At 43.2% G+C, this 18,752-nt stretch overlaps 1 protein-coding gene across 1 annotated transcript in view; it reads left to right on the plus strand.

Moving 5' to 3' along the window:
• Positions 1–2,386: 2,386 nt before the first annotated feature.
• The window catches only part of PGD (phosphogluconate dehydrogenase), a 30,444-nt gene continuing 14,078 nt past the window's right edge, over positions 2,387–18,752 (plus strand). Inside the window, exons 1-8 of the mRNA XM_069241197.1 lie at positions 2,387–2,543; positions 5,160–5,235; positions 6,019–6,198; positions 8,488–8,553; positions 12,746–12,864; positions 15,074–15,140; positions 15,512–15,646; positions 18,237–18,426. Coding sequence (XP_069097298.1) covers positions 2,536–2,543; positions 5,160–5,235; positions 6,019–6,198; positions 8,488–8,553; positions 12,746–12,864; positions 15,074–15,140; positions 15,512–15,646; positions 18,237–18,426 — 841 coding nt within the window. The 5' untranslated portion in view covers positions 2,387–2,535. The remainder of the gene's footprint in view (positions 2,544–5,159; positions 5,236–6,018; positions 6,199–8,487; positions 8,554–12,745; positions 12,865–15,073; positions 15,141–15,511; positions 15,647–18,236; positions 18,427–18,752) is intronic.

Here is an 18,752-nt window from a genome sequence, read left to right on the forward strand (position 1 = left end):
GAATTCCCGGTTTCTGAATGATTCCAGTGATTGGAAACTTCATCCTTCTGTGTTTCACAAGATCATGTTGTTGATGGGTCACTGTCAGGTGGACCTGTTTGCCTCTCGTCTCAATTTTCAAATTCCTCAATTTTTCAGTTGGAAACCGGATCTGTTGTCAATGGCAACAAACAAATTTTTACAGGATTGGTTAATACAAATGAATTATGCCTTTCCTTCATTTGCAATGATTCCAAGGGTAGCAACGTTCATGCAGCGCCAAGCTACATCAATGATTCTCATTACTCTGGTGTGGAACAGTCAACCGTGGTTTATCATCCCTTCTGGAGCTCTCCATTGCTCCTCCACTGCAACTCCCGATTTGTCCTCAGCTCCTTCTGGATCCGCTGGGACAACTGTCCCTTATGGCTTGGAAGATATCGGGAGACATTCACAAGTGCGAAGTCTTTCGTCTTCAGCTACCTTATTGATACGAAAAGCTTGGGCTCTGTCCACCCACAAAAGATACTCTCTGGCATGGGAAAAGTGGGTGGGTTGGTGCCTTCGAGGAGAAGTGGATCCCATGGGATCTGAGGTCAAAGACATTATAATTTTTTTGTCCGAATGCGCAGAATCAGGTTTATGTTACAGGTCGGTAAATAACTTTAGATCGTCTATTTCTGCAGGACACTGATGGATAAATGACAAACTGGCATCCTTTAGTATGTAAATTACTTAAAGGCATCAGAGTAGCTAATCCACCCACACCACGTTATTCTCAGTCATGGGATGTAAATATTGTTTTATATTTTCTGAACAATTGGCCTGACAATCATTTGTTATCTATGAAACAATTATCGGCCAAATTGACCATGTTGTTGTGTTTAATCTCATGCCGCAGAGTGTCTGATGTGAAAGCATTAGATTTAGCAGGTAGGTTATTTTCACCTTCTGGAGTTTCTTTTCTTATATCAAAACGTACAAAATGCATGTCTTCTTCTGTTGATTAACCTGCTTTTCCTCATAATATAAAGCTATGTGTAGTTAAGTGTTTAAAAGTTTATGAGGAATTTACGGCTAGTTATAGAGTAGATACTTTCGGACCTCTTCTGATTTCTATTCAAAAACCTTTCAGACCGGGTTCAGATGTCACTTTGGCTCGCTGGGTAATGTCTGAATCAGGCATTGACATGTCCTTATATGGTGCTCATTCAACCAGGGGTTCTATCAAAAGCATTTCTTTTGGGTTCTAGACTTGAAGATAATCTGAGAGCTGCAGATTGGTCTTGTGATTCCATGTTTAAAATGTTTTATTATAAGCCAGTAGTACATGTTTCTAATTTGGTGGTGGATCAGCTTCGAACCAGCATAATCGGAGCCTCCGGTCCTGACATAGAATACAACATTTTCTAGCTTTGCGTTAAGAATTTTAGATTCTACTAAGGACACGGAGGAGAGGATTTTCCCATCCAGTAAATGAAATTAATTGCATACTTTATATTGTTATTATGGTATTTTACCCACCCCTGAACTTAATGATTGTAGTGTATTTGAAGCTCACAATTGTTTTTTTCTTTCAGAATCTGATTCCAAACAAGGGTAAAGTTTAGTGGACATTCCGTATTTGTTTTGGCAACTATGGTTCTTCAGTTTGTATTCTTCAAGCCATCCAGGAGTGTTTTTTCCGGTTTTGGTCGCTGAATGGTATTGCAATTTTACAAGGAAAGAGGAAGTCAGATGGTGCCTCTCCAGCCTATAGACTGTGTTGGAATACTTAGTGGTGGTTATGAGGGGGCGTGGTTCAAAGCCTCTGTAGTGTTTACTGTTTTTTTTATTGGCTGCCGTTTTTTTGTAAAGATTGAGAAGCATAATCCTCACCTCCTGTCCTTAATAGAATCTAAAATTCTTAACGCAAAGCTAGAAAATGTTTTATTCTTTCACTGACTTACCCTGTGTCTATAGCTGTATTTACACATACTAGTGACATGACTCAACACAGAGCATGTTATAGATTTGCGGTTTGGGATACATCTCAGCGAGATGCGCTTCTTTTAAGCTTTCTAAAGAAAATGAAGCGTCATGGTGATTCAATGAGAACTCCCCGGTCTATGAAACTTTCATTCAGACTAAAGTAGTCAACGGTGAGCCCGAATGTCCCTCTGTCATAATCCACTCAGCCCGATACAGAGAACAGGCTGCGCCCTCTAGAAGAGATCGATGACCTCGACGTTCGACACCCTCGTCTTAGTTTGTGCTCCGAATTACCGAAACTCCGCCTCTCTTCGATTTACCCAATGGCCAACTTCAGTTGTGTAATAGTACTCCACCCATCTTCCTCACGAACCAACCAGGGCTGCATAGATTGACAGGTGGCTCGCACTGGCCAATCAAATCCCCGACAAGGGATAGACGATGTCGTCAGAGTGTAGCCACCCTGCAATGGGTTTGCTGGAGCTTAAATGCCAAGTCTGCCTGGCTAGGAAGAAGAGGAAGCGTAACTGAGTGCCTGAAAGAGGAAACACCGTATAGCAAAATCTCAGCTCGAATATCAAGAACATGGCTCAGTAAGTACAGGAACTCTTTTAACAGCTGCCATTCCTCCCCCCCCCCCCCCCGAGATTCCTCTCTCCAGTTGTCATCCCATGTTGTTCTCTCTTCTAATATTTGCACACCTTCTTCTCTCTCCCCACCCCCCTATTTTTTTCTGTCGTCTGACTGCGAACCCTGTGCACTGATGAGCGCAGTGAAGCAATTGAGCCAACTTGAACTTTCCATTAAAATGCAAGGGTACTGAACTAACATTCGGAGGGGCATAGCAAGCAACTGGGCTACTTTTAAAAGTAGAAGCAATACAAATGAGCATCGTATTATAGTAGCAAACTACAAACGACAGCCTCATGTCTCCCTCTCACGGTATCCTACCTGCGGTGATCTTCCCCTCCAGGCTCAATGTTTTCCCAGCCTTCAACTGGTGTTCCCCCGTCCAATAATCCCTCTCTCTTGATTGTCTCGTTCATGACGCACGCCCGTCATGCTGTGAACTGGCTTTTAGTGGTCACGTGTCTATTTCTTTTATGATTTTACTCTTGATGGGTTCCTCGCCTCTAATACTAACTAACCCTGCTGGTTGTGTTCCCACCTCATTGTCTCCTTTGAGAGCTTCGCTCATGTTTGAGCTTCTCTCTTCTTTGAAGACTTGTCTCTTTCCTGGTGATACTGCCCAACCGTCATGTTCCTCTGAAGTCCTCCACCCTCTGTTGCCCCATCCCCTTAGTGCTTATACTCTCCTTAATGGGCTGTCCCCCTTCTGCCTCTACTCGATGTTCTCAGTGCTCATGCCCACCCCCAATGATCTCTCCCCTTCTGATGGCTTACCAGTTGATGGTTTCACCTATTGCTGATGTCCACCTTGCCCTTTGAGGGCTGCTCGTCAGTGCTCCCCTCCTCTCTTGGTCTCCCTTCCTCTCCTGTTTTCCAACCATGCTCTTCCTGATGGTCTCTTCAACCACATTTGATCTCCAGGTTTTGGTATGACCCCAAAGCTGTCAAACCCTCAATGGTCAAGTCATGCCTCATGCTGGGTACCTCATTCTAACGGTCTTCATCAGATAGTGCCCTTCTGTAGTGATCACCTAATCCACTGAGTTCCCTTCTCAGCTGAGGCATTTTCCCCTTTTAATGGCTCCGCTCTTTCTGATAGACTCCCCACTCTCCATGGACTCGTGAAGGTTCTCCCCTTCTTTGGTTGTGTCCCTCTCCTGTGATTGTTTCCCAAAACGGTGGTTCCCTCTGGTCCCTCCACCCCCATCACTTACGCTTCACGGATTAACCATCCAATGACTGTTTCTTCTCATCTGATGATGGTCTAACCTGTGCTGTCGATCTCTGCCGTGTCAGTGATGGCCCAACTCCGATGGTTCTCCCCCAAGCCATCTCTAGCCTTGGTGCCCCCTTTTATGCTGTTCTCCCTACCTCCCCCACCTTTGATGCAGGTCTAGGCAGTCTGATCAGCAAGTCCCCCCCCCGCCCCCCAATCACACACACTTTATTGGTGCAGGCATCACTGTGCTGCTTTTGGTGCTGGTTTCATCCCCTTCCACCATTTCGATGGTGGTCTCCCTTTGATGCCATTCTCCTTTCTCTCCCTCTGAGATGCTGATCTCCGCACCCACCTCCATTGGTTTAGCCCCCATTTATGTTTATTTCCCATTTCCTTTATTGTTGAGATTCCGCCACAAAATGATATGCTGTGGTATTTTTCATTTCTGTTTTCTGTTGGTGCTAGCTCTTTGATGTTTGTCTTTTATCTACCTTTTTGATGTCGAGTACCCTCACTCTTTATGTTGGTCTCCCCCTGCCCCCCCCCCCAGCGATGTTTGTTTCCTTACCTTTCTATGAACATTATAAAAAGCTGATTTTATCACTGTGACAACCATCCCAGAGAAGGGAATCTTTTATAAGATACTAGACCATGTCTGACTCTCACGCACCTCCTTTTATGCCCATTGTGGTGTTTGTTCCTTATCGTTTTTCCCTTAAGCTTGTATCCTAATTTAGTTAATCCCACTACTTCCCACCGTGTATGGTGACCGATCCCTGATAAAGTGCACCCGTTTGATAACTCTCGATGGGCTCTCCTCTCTTGCACCTCTGATAGCCTCACCACTTCTCTTGCTTTTCTGAAGGCATCTCTGGCTTTTGTTATAATGTACCACCCCACTAATCTTACGGTCTGGATGGTCTATGCATCCTTCCAGCTCACTTGATGGTATTTTCATCTTAATAGCTTTTCCAAGTGCCTTCCATTCCTGATGGAATTTGTCTTTTGTGGTATTTGCTCAGACCTTCCTGTTATATCCCCTGATTTGAAGGAATCATCCAGAGGTATTACTGTGTTGCAGATGTATCCCCTGATGGTCTCTTGTTTTGCTCTGCCACATCACCTCCACCCGCCCCCGATAGCCTTTGGTCTTCCCCATAACCTTTTGATGGTCTCCTGTATCTGATGGACTCCCCATAGCCGTTCTCCACTCCTCTTTGATTGTTTTCCTCCATTCTGTTTTTTCCCTGCCTCTCTCCGTCTCTGCTGGCCTCTTCACTTCTGCTATGATGGCATCTTTCTCTGCTCACCCCTGCTCTTAAATCTTCTTCCTCTCATCCCATTTTTCTTCTTTCCGCAGAGCAGACATCGCTCTCATCGGACTGGCAGTCATGGGTCAGAACCTGATACTGAACATGAATGATCATGGCTTCGTGGTGAGTGATAACAGAATAGGAATGTGGTAGACTGGTAGAGAGGAGAAGATTAACGTTTGACTGGGGGGAGTGGGGTGCTGTCGGAGTTAGAGTGAGGCCGGAGTTAGCAGATTGGTTAGGTGGGGCTACGAGGCCGAGTGTGAAGCTGCAGAGATTTGTAATAGTAAATGGGGCTTTAATAATCTATTAAAACTGTCTCTGAGATTGCTGCTGGTACGCTTTGGGTCCCCGTGTATCCGTTAGAAGACGCAAGACTGTTTTTTTTTTTTTAAAGCACTTATTTTACAGCCGCATTCTTTAGTTTTAGGGATGCATTCTAAGAGGAGAGAAGAACATCCTTGCATTGTTTTGCTGCTCAATGACCTTACTTATCCCCTAATGCAATATCCATGGGCACTTGTGTTTCCCAGATCTCCCTCTAGCCTTCACGCGCTTTCAGCCTTGGAACTAACTGATTTCTGAAATCCATTACGTTGTGCTCTAGTGCCAGTAGGGGTAAGAGAAGTCCATATGCAGCATCACTCCTACTCATTGCGTAATGCTCACCTAAAGAAGGGCCCAGCGTTTTCTCCATCTCTTTATGGCCCTTCTCGAAGGTTATACAGTATTTTTGTCCTTACTACTTAAGGGCCTCTTCCTACTAGTACCATACATGGTGTTTTCTACTACTTACTAAGGGCTGTGTACAGTGATTGTGCCAGCTTTTAAATGGCACTATCTGCACTACACACTTCCTGCTGTATGTATCCCTTTCTCTGACCCTGTCCTTTCCCTTCCTTCTAGGTCTGTGCTTATAACAGGACCGTCTCCAAAGTGGATAGCTTCTTGGGCAATGAGGCAAAAGGCACTAAAGTGATTGGCGCTCACTCCTTGGAGGAGATGGTGTCCAAGCTGAAGAAACCGCGGCGAGTTATGATGTTAGTGAAAGCGGGCCAAGCTGTCGACGACTTCATCAACAGTTTGGTGAGGATGGAAGGGGTCGTAGGAGGCTATGTCCATTCACGTACATGGATACACTGGGGTCCAAACTCTTTTATAAAATTCTTCCTCTCATGAATACCACTATATTTGCAAAGATAAAGCATGGTCGATTTAGTCGACTTCTTGGTGGTCATGGATACCTACAACCTATTGTATGCATTTTAAGCCTCTACACTTCCATGCCTTCGTCAAACTCCTGCTTTGGTGGCTAAGATGTGCAGCTGTGCCAATCAGCTTTTTCATCAGAATGCTAAATGATTTCAAATAATTTATCGTACAACCTGTCTTTGGCCTGTATTTAGATTGGCGTGTGTGCATGTGATTCAAGCAGAAACCAGATGATAACAGTGTGATAGGATGCATGTCTATTTATACAACTAACCCCCCGACCCCCTCAAAAAAATATTCTAGTATACAAGCAGCAGGTCAGGACCTCTGAGATATTAGTACATTGGAATGCTAAGAGTTCCATTGAAGACAGTGGAGCGGCAGTGGCCTAGATGAACTGGTATAGGCCCGCTGCTCTCAACCTTTCAGTGTCGTAATCCACACCCTATGCCTTTCGAAAATATATCAATTAGGTAGAGGAAGGCAGAGGCCTTGCAGGACGCAGGCAGCCTTCACCCTTCCCTCCTCTTGTAGATGAGTGTCAAAGGGTTTCAGAAGGAGGGGGGGATTAATGCTGCTCTGCTTCTTGGTCTCCATAGCTTGGCTGAACTTTTAAAAAGCAGTTCGGCCGAGCTGGGGAGAGCCAGGGACTGACTGCTTCAAAACACTGCGTCTTTGAAGTGGTAAGTCATGTCAATTCCTGAATTTTTATTTTCTTGCTAGTTGCATTTTTTAAATTGCACCTGTTTCTGACTTGGGAGACAGATGGTGACATCCTGTCGTTTATCCTCCACCTCCTCTAATTCAAGCAAAGAGCTCTTCATTGAATTATACAAATGGGCTTATAAGATCATTCTGGATCAGGCTGCTGTGCTCAAGAATAAAGTCTCCAGCCACCCCCTCACGCCTGATTCTATTGCAGTGGGCCTACAACTGTGGGAGGGTATGTCGTAAGCGAGAGGAAAGCTGGTCCATTGGGATAAGCAGTATTTATCTGCTATTTGCAGAGGCTTTCAGGGATGTGGGTGCTGTGGCAGGCTAATGAATCACCTTCCTATAGAGGGGGCACCAAATCGTTCATAGTTGAGACTCTCTGCCTGGGAATTTTTCAACCACCTGAAGAATCACTGATTAGAAATGGTTGCCATTTTAAATAGTCCTCACCCCTTAAGAATTTGCTCTTCATCTGGTAGTTTGCTGCTACGAAGTGGAATGTTGTTTGTTTCCTCCTTGCCACCTCAGTTTAAAGCAGTGGTCTCATGTGAATTTGTTTCCTAAGACTTAAGGGCTTGCTGTCGAGTTTGCACTTGCAAAGGGATCTTAAAGTTTGCACTCCCTATGTGAAGCCAATATCACGCAGGGCCTGAGGCCCTGCAACAGTTGAGGTAATGTTCTGATATTGTTTGGAGTCCACACCGTTGGTCAGTGTGATAGTAGGGGCTATCTGAGCTCTCCACGATGCTTATACACTGCTCACTACCCTGCTTACACTCCTAGCCAGTCTGCCCGTTTCAGCTTTCTAGCGCTCCCAAGCATGCAGCACGGTAGACTGGCTTTTAAGGATGAATAGGCTGCCATGGTTCAGTGATGAAAGCTCTTAGCCAATACATTTGGAAACCTTTGCTTTTTTTCCTGTAATTTGCAGTGTATGATCCCGTTTTTCTTAGTTTTCTTCCACCCCAAAATAAAAATATCTCCTGCTCCCAAACACCCACCCAAATCTCAATGGAGAGTGTCCTGTTTGCTTGCTGTGGTAATTTGCACGTTGCTGGATGTATATGATGTTAATGTGTTTCCAGAGCTGATTTCTGTTCCCAGTCCGGCCCTTCATACACTCTCAATAGATGACCCTTGATCTATTATAGGACTGTTAGATGTTTGCTCTACCACGGGACTGTCTTATCATCTGAATTTATCTGCTGTTTTTTGTGTTTATGGTTGTTTGGAGCTGGTTTTAGAAACTGCAAAGACCATAAAATGTGGCATTCTACAGCTCTACAAAACAACAAACTAAATTATCCAATACTGTTTTTTTTTTTTGTTTTTTTTTTTTACTATCATAGAACTTTTGTAAAAGTATGTTTTTGTTTAGTTTTTTTTCCTTTCTTTTTTTTTTTTTTCTTCATTTTTTCATTAATCTCTCGTTTCAATACCTCGCCACAGATCCCATTGCTGGAGCCTGGAGATATCATCATTGACGGGGGGAATTCAGAATATCGGGACAGTACGGTAAGCACGTAGATGACCCTTGGATTCATAGAGATTAATGGTTAATAAGGTGTTTTTCAGCCTTGCGACTCTCGGTCTGCGCACCAGGAGGCCTTCCTCTGTTGCTCACACGGCCTCTGGAAGTGTGCCTTCTGAGCTAGGTTATGCGTCTACCGATGTATATGGCCTTTCTCGTTAGGAGTGTTGTGCGTCCAGGGTTCCGTGCGTTTCCACTCATGTTTCAGATGTCTTTTTGGTCACTTTAGTGTTTTGTGATTATTTTTTTTTTTTTTTTGTTCATTTGGGATTTTGTCACGTGCTGCAGAAATTAAGAATATGTAATACCCTCTGCTACCCCTGATGCGGATATTTATTTATGTATGCTGCTAGCTGCAGTAGATGGCCTGGAAGCTCAGGGCCAAATATTTGACTGTCAAGTGTTGATTACACAGTGCAGATTCTGGAGCAGGCAGAAGTGTTTCTTCAGTCTCAAGAATTAAAGGAAACCATCATAATATTTTCCAGCTGGGTGTTACATGGATGTCAGTAAAGGACGTATGTCCTTTCACAGAAGTATTTTTAAGTATGACATTCATTATCTACCGTGGACCACTCATGGTATAAAAGGTCTCTCGTGTCTCATATTTGACTTTGTCATATGTGTGTCTCTCTCACGTGGGGGGAATTCTTTCAGTTAAGGCCAGCTCCAGGATTTTGCTCAGCATTTGGGTTGGGCAGTTTCTGCACCTTAATTCTGGTGCCTGCTCGTTTTGCTCTGGTGCACTTAAACTAGGGACTTCACATCTACTATATGGCACTCCGGGCTACAGTACCTTCCTATCTCAAATTGTGAGAACCTATGACCTGTAGGTTTCTTAAAACATGAGAAATAGTTTTCTCTCCCTGGTCTTGTGTGCCATTTAACCTTAAAAGAGGCTTGTTTCCGTGGTACCAGTTGTCTGGGATTATTTGCTTTATTATGTGGCATGGGAGTCTTCTTTTCCGGTGTGAGCAATCTACTTCTCCAAATATGGAAACGAAAGACACCACCGTGAAACCGACAGTGAAATGTAATACATCCATTATTTGTGTGCTTACACTAAGTATATAACAGATACATTAGATGGGCAGAAAAATATCAATAGAAGAATTCAATAATAATTAATCTCCGTTTTTACCAGTTTCTAAAATGCTTTTATAGTCCACTGATCAACTGTCAAGACAGCAAGTGATATCACCCTTCCTTAAGTTTTGCTATCATTGATCATGTTAACAAGTTTTTTGGTTGTTTAGCTTTTTCACTCCTATGAACAAATACACTAGTTTTTCTATTGTTACACATTTCTTGTCATATTTTCTGTGTACAATTTCTAATATAACATCTTTGTTGAAACCATAAATGCCAACAAAATACTTGTTTACTTGGGAGGCATCCACATTACTTTCTTTCATATTACTTAGCTGCAGTCCACTTGTTCTTAGCATTTGTAGCTACAGCTGTGAAGATGCACATTAAACGGTGGCCTTTTCCTTTTAACTAACAGGATTCTAGTGGTCCTAACATTTCCTTCTAGTCATAATGTGTTTATTTCTTTAGTGTACATACGTTAGACCTTGGCAGATGCTACCTTAAAGCCATCCAGGACCTTGGTTTGATTACTCACTGGCCTCCACTGAGGTCCAGTGTGTAGAGTATAATTTGATGGTGGTTTTATTTGGTATAGGGCTTTCAAAGCCAATGTAAAGGCATAAACGTTACGTAGGAGACAGATGTTCTGTGGAAGGCAGCTGCATAAGAAAGCAGTGAACACCACACATTTTCAGTTGCCTCTGAGTTTAAAGTAGTCTCCTAGGATGCTAGCATTGCTAGCTCTTCCGACCTCTTTGAAATTCCCTCTGCAGTCCACCGAAAGGTCTAGTAATGAGTGCCTAAGCACTGACACCAGATTGCTTGTCCAAAGACCACGGTTGACCAGACAGACTATACCTTTCCATATGCACTATAGCAGCCAGACCTGGTAAGCAGGTAAACTCCATATAATTCATTCTTGCGGTCAAACTTTGAGTAACACCTGCTATTACGTATAGAACCTGCAGTTGTACTAAAGTTATCACCAAACTTAGTAATGGTGGTAGGTTAAATGAGACCGGAAGTTGTGTGCCTGGTAGAAGTGGTGCATGTAATGGTATTAGAAGTAATGCATTTAGAAACCAATTTGCCAAGTATGTATGTCTTAAGGTGGAGGTCAGGGTACAGGGTTGCTAAGTCCTTGAGGGTTGGCAACGCATTATTATTATTATTATATAAATTATCGTGTCCTACTTTCCTCTCAGTAACTGACTGGACATTGGCAGGTCACCAGAGGCAGGACTAGCAAGCATTAAAGTCATTTAAAAATGTGTGTGGGCTCTGGGGTTACCAATGTTGGATTATAATCTGAGATACTGGAATAGATATAGATGTAATTTTTAGTTGATCGTTGCCCATAGCTGAATTGTCTGCTACAGGTATGGTCATCAATTTGCTCTTTTTTTTTTTTTGTACATTCTCCTCATTCTTCGTTTGATTCTGAACTAGTAAATGCACTCGCAGAGCAGGTTCTGCTACTGGCTTTGGTCCCAGTTTCATTTATGGAACCTCGTTTTCCACCCTTTTGTGGTGCTCCATACATGGAACAGGAGGTTGGATTTTTGCAGTATTCTTGATGCAGTGCAGGTTACAAATTAACTGGTACTTGATCCGTGGATGGAGTTTGTTCAGATTCCATCTTTGTCAGACGTTGAGCCAAAGGCCCAGCTACCCTCTGGTCCCGTTTGGTAACGTTCCAAGGCAGAAGCGCTTCTTTGTACCATTCATACTGGATGCGATTTGAAAGGAATGTCTGGTACCACAGGACCCCAGGCTTTGCAGTCTGGTGTATTCTGTCCAATACACCACCATGAACTAGCTAAATGTTAGTTTCCTGACCACAGCACACAGGTTTTGTCTTCTATGGAAGTCATTGCTTCCGGCGCTCTATGAACAGCATGTCCTCGGAGCGGATTTTTTAAATATGTTTTCTTGTCTGGAGGTGCTGATAGAAAGAGCACCTAAATGAAATCTCATGGAAAATGAGCCCGAAATAAATGTGCAGTGAAAGTTGCGTGTCTGGGTGGGGACAAAAGGGTGGGGAGGGGTTTGGGTTTCTGGTACTGCCTATTTAAATCAGGTCATTCCTCACAAGTTTGAAGTATTGAGACCAAGGACTGAAATTATTTTGAAGAGATTTTTTTTCTTGTGTTTATGACGTGGGGTGGCAGGATCACCAGGGGTTGCAGTCTTTTAGTGGAAACAAGATTACCAAATGTGTTCGCTTTTTTATTTAATTTTTTGGACGGTAAAAAAAATTGCAGCATCTTACTGTGCAGGTCTGCTGTGTTAATGAAGCTTCTGTCTGCACTTCCTGTTCTCTGATAGTACTTCTCATTTCATCGGCTGAAGTCAGTTAACAAAATAGGTGCAAGCTCAAATAAGAAAATACTTACTTGAAAGTTAAAAAAAAATGAGTTTGATGTGAATAGTTGCTCACAGTTAAATGAGTAGACATTGGAACATTAAAAGGAGGGTTCATTATATTTTATTTCTAAAGAAACATGCGGGTCAACACTTGATTGAAGCCACTCCCTCCCCACCATTTTTTTCCCCTCCCATGTAATCACTGTGTCCTCATGTGAACAACCTGCTGGCTCCAGAATGTAAGGAACAGTGTCTGTAGGCCTGTTTTCTTAGCAAAACCCTGTATTGTGGAACCTGTATGTCCATATGTGTAAATGAAAAAGTGAAAGCAGTCCCAGCCCCCCCCCCCCCCCAACCTCCTCCAAATAAAAAGCATGACTGCCTAAAGGTGCCCCTGGCGTTAGACCTGTTAGCAACTCTGCCTCCGATTAGATCATTTCTGTAAGAAGTTGGAGAAGCTCTGTGTTTAAAAAACAAAAAAGTGTACCAACAAACCATTCTTTGAAAGCTTCTGATGGGGGAATGTAAAGCACTGCTGGATGGACAAACCCAGCGGCACAACTGTTGGCAAAGCAGCACAGGTCTTGCCTAGAACCATAGTGGTAATGTATTTGAAGGAATAGCCTTGTTATGGGCATCAGAGAGTCAGAACCTGGTGAAAAAATGCCTGGAAACAGCCCACGCCATGCTTAATGCTCCCTCTTTTCCCCCTTTCAGCGACGCTGTAAAGAGTTAAAGACTAGAGGGATCCTGTTTGTCGGTAGTGGAGTGAGTGGAGGAGAAGATGGTGCCCGCTATGGTCCATCCCTCATGCCTGGAGGAGACAAGGCATCATGGTGAGTATCACGTGGTTGGGGGGGGGGGGGGGGTGTTCTGGCACTATGGCAACAGGGTGGGAGAAATATATGGACTAAGGGCAGTCTATGCAGATGATTTTGGAAGGTGTAAATGGTATTGTGTTATAAGTGATGATGGTAAGAAGGGGTGGGTGCATTGGCTGGTTGTGCGTGAAAGCACAGTGGGTAAGCTGCAAATAGGGCAGTTAGCTGTAGAGTGGATGCTGAATTACAGGCAGGGATTTGTCAGAAGCAGTAGTGTTCAACAGTAGAATTGGCCTTGTCAGTAATGAAGGTGGGCGTGCGGTGGCCATTGTGCATGGTGGCTAAGCAGCTGTGAAGGGTGCAGTGACTCATCCGATGTTGCTGTGTAAATTGACATGTTCAGTGGGAGTGCGTCTGCATGCTCTAAGGGGTGGCATTGTGGTACTCCCTGGAGCTTTGCCAGGCAGTGCAGGACTTGGGGTGGTGGTAGCAGACGGTATGGGAACTGGGGTAAGGGTCTGAACTGCAGTACAGCGAGTAATAGCTTTGGTGGACAAACCAACATGAGATCGACCTTTGCACAGGGCAGAAGTTTTGTCTTCAGCTTGATTGATATCTTGTCGAGTTATCAAACCATTTTAGAGTTGCGCCCAGTTTTGCAAAGTCCTGACCATTCTTTCCTTAAAAAGCATCATCGTTTTATATGTCTTTTTTTATTGAGCCGCATTCATCAAGCCTGAAATGCTGGTTTTCCCCTTGAAATTGCATTCTAAGTGGAAAGCAAGCAAGAGATCTATGGTCTAAAGTTGCATTGTCCCTTTGAAAGCTTGCAACATGAGAGCAAGCTATGTGGTGAACGTCTGACCTTGTGGTTTTGCTGATTTGTTTAATGGTCCTCAGTGAGGCTTTTTCTAAATAGGTTTGTTGTAGAAAATAATTTGGATGTATTTGCAAGGTTTGTAGTTCGATGTTTTGCTATAAATGTTCAGATATTCATGCTTTGTGCTTTTGCCCGCCAGCCCCCGATCACTCTTTGTAGTCACTTTGGCTAAATTGTGTGCACAATTTCTATATTGTATGAGAGATTCTGCATCTTCTTCATGTATCGTGCAAGACTTTGATAAGATGTCTTACAAGATCTAACTTATAATTCTGTATTCAATAAAGAACAATTATTTTCTATGAAAGAGGATGGTGGAGGAGCGTTTCCCCCCCCCCCTTTATACTCTTTCCTAATACTATCTTGTTCATCTCTTGAGTCATCAAGTGCTAAGGAGGCGATATCATAGTGTTGTAAAGTGATACATAAGTGAACATAATACTTTCCATTGACTCAAAATCCAAATCTCTGAATGTGGCAACCTTGCTCACTGGCTTCTCCACTTGGCCAAAATGTGTGAGCCTAGGCAAATTACTTAAATGGGCCAAGTTTTTTTTCATTACTTCCAGATAGATTTGAAAGCGCCTTGAAGCATTCATTTCAGAGTGTGAACTATACAAAACAAAATCCTCACCTGGGTATGGTTAAAGGCCATAGTGCCTCTCCTCTATGTAGCAATATTATTGGCCGTTGACATAGTGCAAACCTCAAAGGCTGTTGCCTCTCAACTCACATTTGGCACTTCTGCCCCAGCATTTGGTACATGAAGTTCTAGTATGAATGCTTCCAATTTTATTTAGAAATTAAGGTTATGTCTCTCAATGTAATCAAATGTACTAAAATGAAACACAGGTGGTAATCTAACAGATCATCTTATTTACATGCCAATTCTTTCAATAACTAGAGTCCTAGTTTAGCACTAAATACTAAGCCAGATCCAGTCCGTTGGTTCATCTTTCCATATTAATGTGCCCTCTTGTCCTCCTCTAGTAAAAATAAAGCTGTTATTTATTGAGTGGTGGCGGCTGTTATTGTGCTGTTAAACAACTGGCGTATTAAGCGGTTGGGGTGGGGGGGAAGCTCTGCGGCTGTTAAGATAGCTGGCTATAAATTTACTTAAGTTTTCCAAATGTAAGTGCACATAAAATGGGTATAATGATTTTCAAGAGCTCTCAATATGCATCTCATTTCGACCGTAACACCTACTGGTCTACTGATGGGATAAACACAGACACAACTGTCAATACACCACTATCCTTAGCTGTAGCTTCCATTGGTGTTCCAGTACTGGATCTCAAAAATGACTGATGGTCATCAATATTTACTTGCATGGTCCCTCTACAGGCCGCATATCCAGCCTATCTTCCAGAACATTGCTGCTCAAGTGGAGGGCGAACCTTGCTGTGACTGGGTGAGTAGAAGGTCTTGGGTGTCTGTGTTTTTGAGAGTGGGTGTGTTTTCTGTGCATGCGACTCACGTCATGTGCTAACCAGTGGTTTACCCTGGAATGTACAGCAGGCTTTGTACCTCTTCCTCTCCCTCTTTCCCTCCCTCTTCCACAGGATTTCTTAGCTGTATTGCTGTATGTGTTCTGCATTCCTGGTCCATGTACCCGTGGGGTGGGGTGGGGGGCGCATGTGTGTTTGTGCAGCACTGTATGCCTGGCAGCCATGCTTTTATATGTCATGGTTTATTGCATTAATAACAGTTTTGAAGAGCTTTGGCATTAGCCAGAAAAAATCTTTTAAAGATGTCACTGACGCACCCCTCCTTCCTTGACAGGTTGGTGAGGAAGGGTCTGGGCACTTTGTGAAGATGGTCCACAATGGCATTGAGTATGGGGACATGCAGCTTATCTGTGAGGCCTACCACCTGATGAAGGACGTGCTGGGCATGAATCAGGACGAGATGGCAAAGGTGAGTGTGGTCTTCCACCCCTACACTTTCATTTACTATGTGCCAGCTGCTAAAGAATGTTCTAATTCTGGAAGAAGGTCAGATAAGAGCATACCCAGGATCATGCTGATGAAGAATGTGCTGTGCAAGGAGTAGAACATAATGGCAAAGGTAAATCATTACTACAGGAGGCTCCTTTGTACGTTCCTCCACTAGGTACCAGCTGATGAATCACCAGACAAGAATTGACGGGAAGTTGAGATCAAGGTCACCAAAGTCATTGGATGCCACTTACAGTAGATTTTCCCTGACGGAAGAATGGGGAAATGCAAACTCTGAGGCCATCTAATGTGTGGATCGCTGGGCCCTGCAAGGCATCAAACAGTATTGCTAGCAGGTTGACCAATGCTTTGCTACCAGGAAAGAGAAGAGATTCTTGCGGATATATAACTATCTTTGCTTCTCATGAGGCTTTGCTTCAGTTTGAACAACGTCTCTTCACTTTGTCCCTGGGGTGTAGCTATTTCCTATCTGTACCTTTGGGGCCCTACAGGGAGTGCAGAATTATTAGGCAAGTTGTATTTTTGAGGATTAATTTTATTATTGAACAACAACCATGTTCTCAATGAACCCAAAAAACTCATTAATATCAAAGCTGAATATTTTTGGAAGTAGTTTTTAGTTTGTTTTTAGTTTTAGCTATGTTAGGGGGATATCTGTGTGTGCAGGTGACTATTACTGTGCATAATTATTAGGCAACTTAACAAAAAAAAATATATACCCATTTCAATTATTTATTATTACCAGTGAAACCAATATAACATCTCAACATTCACAAATATACATTTCTGATATTCAAAAACAAAACAAAAACAAATCAGTGACCAATATAGCCACCTTTCTTTGCAAGGACACTCAAAAGCCTGCCATCCATGGATTCTGTCAGTGTTTTGATCTGTTCACCATCAACATTGCGTGCAGCAGCAACCACAGCCTCCCAGACACTGTTCAGAGAGGTGTACTGTTTTCCCTCCTTGTAAATCTCACATTTGATGATGGACCACAGGTCCTCAATGGTGTTCAGATCAGGTGAACAAGGAGGCCATGTCATTAGATTTCCTTCTTTTATACCCTTTCTTGCCAGCCACGCTGTGGAGTACTTGGACGCGTGTGATGGAGCATTGTCCTGCATGAAAATCATGTTTTTCTTGAAGGATGCAGACTTCTTCCTGTACCACTGCTTGAAGAAGGTGTCTTCCAGGAACTGGCAGTAGGACTGGGAGTTGAGCTTGACTCCATCCTCAACCCGAAAAGGCCCCACAAGCTCATCTTTGATGATACCAGCCCAAACCAGTACTCCACCTCCACCTTGCTGGCGTCTGAGTCGGACTGGAGCTCTCTGCCCTTTACCAATCCAGCCACGGGCCCATCCATCTGGCCCATCAAGACTCACTCTCATTTCATCAGTCCATAAAACCTTAGAAAAATCAGTCTTGAGATATTTCTTGGCCCAGTCTTGACGTTTCAGCTTGTGTGTCTTGTTCAGTGGTGGTCGTCTTTCAGCCTTTCTTACCTTGGCCATGTCTCTGAGTATTGCACACCTTGTGCTTTTGGGCACTCCAGTGATGTTGCAGCTCTGAAATATGGCCAAACTGGTGGCAAGTCGCATCGTGGCAGCTGCACGCTTGACTTTTCTCAGTTCATGGGCAGTTATTTTGCGCCTTGGTTTTTCCACACGCTTCTTGCGACCCTGTTGACTATTTTGAATGAAACGCTTGATTGTTCGATGATCACGCTTCAGAAGCTTTGCAATTTTAAGAGTGCTGCATCCCTCTGCAAGATATCTCACTATTTTTGACTTTTCTGAGCCTGTCAAGTCTTTCTTTTGACCCATTTTGCCAAAGGAAAGGAAGTTGCCTAATAATTATGCACACCTGATATAGGGTGTTGATGTCATTAGACCACACCCCTTCTCATTACAGAGATGCACATCACCTAATATGCTTAATTGGTAGTAGGCTTTCGAGCCTATACAGCTTGGAGTAAGACAACATGCATAAAGAGGATGATGTGGTCAAAATACTCATTTGCCTAATAATTCTGCACTCCCTGTATGTTCACTATGCTCAGCCCCTATGCTCTCCACATATGAATTTTTGGGCTCCTTCCATGAGCTTGATAGTAGTATAACCGTTCAACCTCGCACACTACAGAAATAACATAAGTGACACCAGAAGTTAGTTTCATTTCTAGCAAAATATTGCACCAACAGAACATGAACCATCTTGGATATATTGTCTGATTATTAGTAGCCAAAATGGTATCCATTTATTAATCTGCATTATAGGTAGCCATGGGTATTATTTTGGAAGTCGTTCCTGTGAAATACACCAGCACTACATGCACAGCACAATGGCCATACGTATTCTTTCTTCACAGGAACAAATCACACATGTGCCTATAAAACTGCTGTTCTACCCAGATCCATCAGTCCCTCATCCTATTATTATTATTATTATTATTATTATTATTATTATTATTTTTATAATCTCTCTTCACCCCCTTTCTGAGATATTACTAAGGCCAACACATTCCGATGTTTTTTTAATAGGCTTTTGAAGATTGGAACAAAACAGAGTTGGACTCCTTCCTGATTGAGATCACAGCTGATATTCTGAAATTCAAGGACACTGATGGCACATACCTGCTGCCAAAAATCCGCGACACGGCTGGACAGAAAGGCACCGGCAAATGGACGGCCATCTCTGCCTTGGAATTTGGCATTCCTGTTACATTGATAGGTAAGTGTGTTCTCCTGCGTCGATGCTCAGTCTTGTAATATTTCTTTATAAAGGCAATAGAGGACTCTGCCAAAGTGTTATCATAGGTAGGCTTTCACAGGCCTACAGTCTATTAACATGGTATTAGCATGAGGGCTCACTAGAGATCCTCAGCTTTGTGAAGCTTTTATGAATTTGCTTATGTGGTCTCAACAGGGCCCACAGTATGGTAATTTTCCTTTAGTCTCCCATGTGTTTTCGATTCAGTCTGTAGACCTGCCCTAACTTGAGTCTGAGATGAGCTCTCACCAGTGTTGTAGGTTAAGACTCCCTGCCTTAAGGCCTAC

This window comes from Pleurodeles waltl, chromosome 6 (genome assembly GCF_031143425.1).
Source record: "Pleurodeles waltl isolate 20211129_DDA chromosome 6, aPleWal1.hap1.20221129, whole genome shotgun sequence".
Classification (NCBI taxonomy): domain Eukaryota; kingdom Metazoa; phylum Chordata; class Amphibia; order Caudata; family Salamandridae; genus Pleurodeles; species Pleurodeles waltl.